The sequence below is a fragment of the Sciurus vulgaris genome, assembly GCF_902686455.1.
Source record: "Sciurus vulgaris genome assembly, chromosome: 6".
Taxonomy (NCBI): domain Eukaryota; kingdom Metazoa; phylum Chordata; class Mammalia; order Rodentia; family Sciuridae; genus Sciurus; species Sciurus vulgaris.
Window position 1 is genome coordinate 135,453,368 of NC_136466.1, and position 7,765 is coordinate 135,461,132.

Genomic DNA, 7,765 nt, shown 5'->3' on the forward strand with positions numbered 1-7,765 from the left:
TTTTCTATAAATATTTTGGAATTGCTTTAACAGATAAAACAACACATTTTACGCTTCTCATTTTCTAAGTTACTCTGGACACCCTCAGCAGCTCACTATGATGCATTTATTTTTGGCTTCAAGGTCATGGGGGACATCTTAAGGTGCTAAGTCGCCTGTTAAACTGTGTTTTCCAACCTGAGTTGGGTGTGAAGGGAGTCAGTAACTCTTCAAGCAACAACTGAATTTGGTTTCATGGAATGGGAGAAATATATTTTTCTTGTTTTCAGCTCAAGCACAGCAAGAAAAAAAAAAAAATCAAGTCTTCATGACGATCTTTGAAAAAGTCCCCCACCCAAAGAGCAGTTTTCTTTCTGGACTGAAAAACCCTTCTTGCGTTTCCCTTTCATAACTCTTCCCTGTTTCTGTTGTTTCTGCTATGAAATTTAAGTTTGAAAATATCGAGACATCTCTACAGAAGAAGGGTTCAAAAAAGAAGGGACAATTATAGAGATGGCTAAGGAAGCTGGATGATGCCTGGGTATGTCGTTCAACTATTTCAGGTGTCTCTTCCCTCAAACTTAGCCAAATGGTAATCACACAGAGCATGAGAGGTGAAATTCATTTGAAACCTGCAATTTCCTGTCTCAGAGAATATGATTAAGAGGCCTGAATTCCAAACTCTGGAAATAGACTATGATATCCTTAGTCACAGATGAGCTGAGTGATCAGTAAGTTAATAACCTCTACTGCAATTTCCATCTCTCTCCCAGAGCCCAAAGACCAGAGATCTGGCTTGTCTTCAACATAAATGCCCTCAGTATGCTATGTAGCATTTATTTTCAATGTAAAAACATCAGATGCCAAAGTTGACTATGGTATTCCTCATAAAGCATTCACAGGAGAGCTCTCCTAGTTTATGATTTTAAAACTAAGACAAGTTTCCTAAACCTTGCACTGTTTAATTAAACCACCCAAAGACTTTGGATTTAGCAAAGTTTAGTGCTGTTTCATAACAGTAGGGGTGGGAATAGAAAAGCAGAACTCACCCTCATGCCCAGAAAAAGCATCACTCGAGCCTGCCAGTGCCAAGGTCAACAGCAGCTGCCAGAGATCCATACCTGTGTGACCTGCAATCACAGAAAGAATATGATGACGCAAGCAACAAAAAGTAGACCATTACCATGAAATACTGTTTAAAGACTGATTAAACCATGAATGCACTGACATGTCAGTTATAAAATGGAACCCAGAATCTCCTACTGTCATAGTGTTCATGAGCACAAATGACAGGTTGTAATAAATTCTACTTCCCGTGAGTTCACCTCAGGAAATAGTATGGACACTAGAGATTTCACATCCTGGCTGACAGCACAGAAACCTCGTAGCAAATGACCCCCACACACTGCTTCAATAACAGGGCCAGTGTGGTTTAATTTGATCCAAAAATAGAAAAAATGGTCAACAGTATTACCAGGGATGGGGCTTCATGCTAGACAGGCCATTAAAGGATAAAGAAAGCTGTCCACTGTAATAGTAACATTTCTTAAGTCTGTTTCCCAAGGATCAAATGAGTTCAATTAGCACTCAAAACACTGTGCTAATGAGCTATCCCAGAAAGGTGAGAAGCAAAAGAAAACAAAACATCCACATACATGGGGCTTTCAGAGTTTTGATTTTATGAGGCTGTGGGCTCCAAAAGACTCAGGAAGGTAAACACAGCAAGAAGGATCAGTTCTAGCCTTGCTAGACATTTGGAATCCCAAATGTGAATTGCATCTCGAGCCGTTCAGTCTAATGAACGAAGGAGCAGAACGACATGCCTCAGTCAGCGCACTCCTTTATCTGAAGGAAATAAGCTTCTCTGAAATAATCGGCCATGGTTCCTACATCTAGATTCTCTAGAGCCAAGTTTGGACTGCTTGGAAATGAACTCAGCACACTGGCCTTTGTGGAGTTGTTGTGGCATCTGATAACATGTGAAAACATTAGATGCAAAACTACCACAGCCTCACTGCTGTGTTTTCATCCAGTGACACTATTTCCAAGTCACGTGGGCATATCTGACCATCATCACCCTACCACCTTCTCCAGGGCCTCTAAGTAAACTTAACAATAATGAAATAGCCTTCTGACTATCTCTAATCAGGATGAAATGAAGAACAAGAAAGTTTGTTTCCATGGGCCAGCAGGCCTGGTCCTCTGCTGACTGCATAGGTACAAAATGTCTAACATTCTATACTTATATTTCTAGACCCTTATCTGTTTTTATTGCTCCATACAATTTTATGTTCTTAAAACATTCTTAAGGAAACACAACTCTTTGTGAAGCCAGTATCTTCTTGCATCTGAATACCCATGTGCACACTCACTTGAATGAGGAGTTCCCTCAAACACTGCCTCTTGGAGTCACTGGTTGGATCAAGTATGAAAGTGCAGTCAACCGGGAGATTTCAAACAAGGTGAGCTGTGGTTATTACAATATCCACGTTTTTAATTCTTAACCTGGAAGGCCCTAGACTGATGGCCTTGCATTACCCTCATCTGCTTTGCAAATGTGAACTACTGAGCATCTGTCTTGTGTCCTTTACTCCTGGGGTACAGGCTGTGTAATCATTGTTTGACGTCTCCAGAAGAAATACATTAAAAATGCTAAACACTAATAAGTTATAGGTTAAAAATGCCATCTTGTTAGTAACCAGGTATTTCCCTTTAATTTGAAAAATTTTAAAGGAGGGAAAGCTTTGAGGATTGAGACTCTGTATGTAGTATTAATTTTACTAGTCATCCCCAACATACTTAGTTGCAGGGAAGAAGCTTCCATTAGCATACCCCGTCTTGATATCAGGCTGTAACAGTAAATCCCCACATCCCAGACAGAGTAAAAAAAATGACCATGTTTGCATTGCTCAGCAGATTGCTTTCTCTGTTTAGACCTCACCTTGCCACATACCTCAAAGAAACTACACATCCTATCTTACAAGACAAATCTAACAAACCAGAATCCTGAGAACTAAATTAGCAAAAAATCTGTTTGCACACACCCAGAGCAGAAACAGAGGTATTTCAAACTGTCATAATCTCAAATGGGAGATGAGAACAGTTCATTGTCACCTGGAGCATTGCATAAAGACCTGACTCTAACACTCTAACTTGTGATGGGAACCAGGAGGAGGATAAAGAAATGTGGTTGGATTTAGTAACACTAATTGCTTTATTAGAATCAAATGTCTCTGCTCCTTCCACTAGTGTTGGCTCAGTGGTCATGACTCCTGAGGAAGCACCCTCCCCACTCCCTTAGAGAACTTTCTCTAGAGCTATCACAACCCAAGCCAAGAGACATTCTATTTGATCTGATTCCGTGCTGCCCCACCAGTTTTGCAGAGCTCCTTATTGTAGCTTGTAGATGAGAGATCCTTCTTTATTAAGTTCTAGCTGAAAGAAAATATCCTTAGGAAAAGACAGAGTGCCGACACACAATTTTTGGAACTTTAATATAGCCAAGGATGTGAAGAAGAGAGCTCCCCCTTTCCCTTGCCTTTTTTGCCTAGATAATCATATGTACCCTATACCCCAAGGTGTAAGACTTCATCCAAAGACTGTCATAAGAGACTGTACTTATAATCTAAGTAGAAGCAGGCATTGTTGAGAGGAATCTTCCAAATTGCACCTTAGCTTATAAAGGTTTTAAGTTTGCAATATTTTCCTGGGGAAAATCCTACTCTAAGTTTTTTATATTTCTTCATTATTTGACTACAGTCTCATGGTAAGATTTTCAGCGGGAGGGGGAAATATGCTTCTCTTCTTGCAAAATGGAACTCACCATTTCCACTCTCAGTACTGGAGGCTTTTGCCTGCTTCCCCCTTCCTTGAGGGAGAGATTTTAAAACCAGTGTAATCCAGCTGGCCTGAGCTCTAATTCTGAAGATGACCCAACAGAAAAGGCCTCCAAATTACAGAATTAGGTCCCTGATATACTGACTTTCATTCCACGGCTATAAAATAGCCCATAAACACATGAGAAGAGATTAGATATGACATTTTTTCCAATATGTTTTAACCAACTCCAGATAAGAAAAGCAATTACTTCAGATTTTTTTTTTTTTTTTAGTTTAAAATGAGCAAGTACTTCTTGAACTATTTATTAATGACTTCAAGTACTGTGCAAGGCACTGTGGAAGAAATTAAAGCAAAAGCATGATTTTTGACTTGAAGAATTAGGCAATACAAGCCCTTGAAACTGAAAAGAAGCAGCATAGCTAAAAATGGTAAGTTATAGTAGGGAAAAATGAGCTACGAAATTGAGGGGCATGAAATTTGAACTAAATGATGGATAGGATTGTGATGGGTAAGGAAAAGTGAGAGGGCCTCTGATGAACTTGTATGGGCAAAAGTGCAGTGTGAATGTTCTTTCTGGGTGTGGGGATAAATTTTGAGTATGTTTAGGATAACACTCTGAGGAGACTAAGAAGAGATCAAGGTTTAGAATTGCAAATAAAGGGGATAAAATTGGATTGGCAAGGTAGGACCAGACTGAAACAGCATTTTCAACTCATATTAATCAGAAACTCTCTAGAGGTTTTGGTACAGATAACATGCAAAAGTGGGTTTTCCTTAGGATAAAGCTGTCTGACCTGCCTTCTTAACCCAATTTCATTGGGGCATATTGAGGAGGTTTGGTGGTGACTGGATAAGGATATGATAAGAGTGTCACAAATGCCTGAGTATATGTGTGGATGAAAGAGTGTGAAGGGCAGAAATCAGGACTTTGGGATCTGAGTTGTTTAGTAGGAGGAGAAAGTCACCTGACTATTTCAAATACTTGAGTATTAAAGGCAATTACAGGATTTCTGGAAATGTTCAGAAATGTACAGTGGGAAACTGAAGGTATGAGAATGAAGACTAAAGAAAATGAGAAGACATTAATAAATAGACAGTTATACAGAGATGATAAGGATTAGGTAAATTTAATATTAAGACTATTTTATGAAAAATCCCCATATCATTTTTATCAAAAACAATATTAAAATTATATTGTCATATAGGAAAAAAAATGCATACATTCATATCTTTTGGTATTTTGGCAGAAACAAAATGAACCACCACCCAAAACTACCATACCCTCTGATTTGTAGCAAATATTTAAAAGGAAGGTGTTAGATTGGTGATGTAGTTCAGTGGTAGAGCATTTGCCAAGTATGCGTGATGCCCTGGGTTCTATCTATACCACTGCAGAAATAAATAAATAAATTGAAAGTGGTTATAAGTGTCTTAAAGTGTGATGTTAGCATACTAATATATGGGAGAGTTGAATGATAGATTTAGGAGATTGGAGTTCAGTTAATGCGAAGTCCAAAAGAATATCAAAATGGCAGCTGAACTAATCAAGAATAGTAAGTCCCCCGCATTGTTATTTTTGCTGATTTGGTTTTTCTGATACTGAGAAAGCAAGAGTTAACTTTAAAAATTCCAGCAGAGACAGAATTGCAAAACTAAGACTTCAGTTAGATAACCTGATAAATGTGTACTTTCTGATGATGGTGTTGATTACTAATGAACTATGGCAAAACTGAATTAATTGACTTCCTGGTGAAGCTTTTCTAAGAACTCAGCACAGAAAAAGAAGAGGCTAATCCAAAATGGTGTCTGAAATTACCTATTCTAATTAGCCCTAGATGAGTCTTTGGACAGTTTGCTTTCGCAGTTCATGCTATTACCTTCTTTTGATGGTAGTGAGCGTTTGAAAATTGGTTAGATCCAAAATGCATTAGGTCAATTTATTTCCTTCCCATTAGTGAAGAAGGAAATGCTCACAGACACTTTTTAATATAACTACAGTAATGCACTAACAGTGGGACAGGTTCTGAGAAATGTATTGTTAGGTGATTTTTATCATGTGAGCATCATAGGGTGTACTTACACAAACCTCTTACACACCTATGCTATAGTGTGTGTGTGTGTGTGTGTGTGTGTGTGTGTGTGTGCGTGTGTGTGTGTGTGTGTGTGTGTGTGTGTGTGTAGGCCTAGGCCATTATGAACAAAACAACAGGGCACAGTAAACATTAGATAGATGTGACCAGGTATACTGTTTTCAGTAACCTCTTTTTTCATAAATAAAAAGTGTATACTTTAAAATAATGAAAAAAGTAGATACATAACCTAGAAATATAGTAATTTGTTATCATTATCCAGTGTTATGTGCTGGATAGTTGTGTGTGCTATCCTTTTAGGCAGCACAGTAGGTTTGTTTATACCAGCACTGCCACATACACATGAGCAGTGCATTGTACTAGCATAGTATCACAGCTATGGCATCACTGGACAATAGGAAGATTTCAGCTTCATTATAATATCATAGTACCACGATTATATATGGAGACTCGCACTCACTGAAAATAATTATGTAGTATGTAACTGTAATTTTATTGAGCTTGTTCTCCTCTCTGGCATCTAGTAAGGAATAAAGAGTGGGAGTTTTAAATGCATACAGTGTTTACCATAAGGTATAAGTGAAAAGGGAGTAGTATACACAATGAATGTTTTATCAAACAAATATGCATGTGTAGTTTGTACCAGTCCTGACCAAGGCAGTTACCACCAGTCACATGTGGCTATTGAGCACTCAAAATGTGTCTAATGTCACTGAGAAATTAAACACAAATTTCAATTATATTCAATTGTACTTAATTATTCTAATTAGACACTTAGGTATATTCGGAACCAGTTGTGTATGTGAATCCACTTTTTTAGCTGTACATCTTATGAAATTTAAGTAAAGATAAAATATTTGTGTTGGAAATTTAGAATCTAAATTGATATGTGCTATAAGTGTAAAATACATATAGATGTTTGAATGTTTGGTACAGAAAAGGATGCAAAGAATCTCAAAAATGTTTATGTTGCCTGCATTTGAAACCATAATTTAGACTGTTGAGTTACGTAAAATATATTGTTAAAACTGATATTCTATTTCTTCTTGTTTTTTAAAAAATGTAATTAGTTGAAAATTTTAAATAACATATGACAGCCCAATTATACTCTTTATGGTTCATATGTTTGTATCGACATTCAAAAACATTAAGCTGACTTATGCTCATATGATGTTAGCAGCCTACTTTTTTATAATGATTAGTGAATAATTTTTTATTTGTAATACACATAAAGTCTTTATGGGTATGTTTTAAGAGACCCTCCCAAATTCAGAATGGTGGCAACAGGAACATTCTTGGAAGCTTTTGATAACTTAAATATGATTATATTTGCAGAAGGGTCTTTGGGGGGAATTCCCAGTATGCATTTATACCATTCACCTTATGTCTCTCTTTGAGTCACAGACAATGGTACACTGTTGAGTGTTTAGCACTTTCTTTTTGAAATTAAAAAAGGGCCATGATTTGTTGCATTTGCTGATATTAAGCTACCACTGTGAAGACAGCGTGAGCTGGACCCAGCACATCACTGGCTGGGGAGGCAAATAATGCTATCTAAGTTCCATGTGAGATATCAGGTACAAAGATTAAACAATCTGCTGATGCTAATACAAAATGTATGAGACAGTGCTGCAGAATGAATCCTGACAATGTGATTTCACTTGATGACATCTGTCAGAGAATCACACTTAGTTAATAATTATTGAGAGAGATACTTTCCCAGGTCATAGTTACGACCCTAGCTTTCATTTACAGAAAGGGTGAGCTTAGTGGTTAAGTGAATAAGTTCTGGAGTCAAAGAAAGCTAGGTTCAAATCCTGGCTTTATCAAGCATCAAGGTACTCATCATTAATATA

The 7,765-nt window shown here is 37.4% G+C and overlaps 1 protein-coding gene across 3 annotated transcripts in view; it reads right to left on the bottom strand.

Moving 5' to 3' along the window:
• The window catches only part of GHR (growth hormone receptor), a 261,672-nt gene that overhangs the window by 147,553 nt on the left and 106,354 nt on the right, over positions 1-7,765 (bottom strand). For all 3 annotated transcript variants that reach the window (XM_079145073.1, XM_079145074.1, XM_079145072.1), the window contains one exon: positions 1,029-1,109. In XM_079145073.1, the coding sequence (XP_079001199.1) occupies positions 1,029-1,098 (70 nt within the window). In that variant the 5' untranslated portion in view covers positions 1,099-1,109. The remainder of the gene's footprint in view (positions 1-1,028; positions 1,110-7,765) is intronic.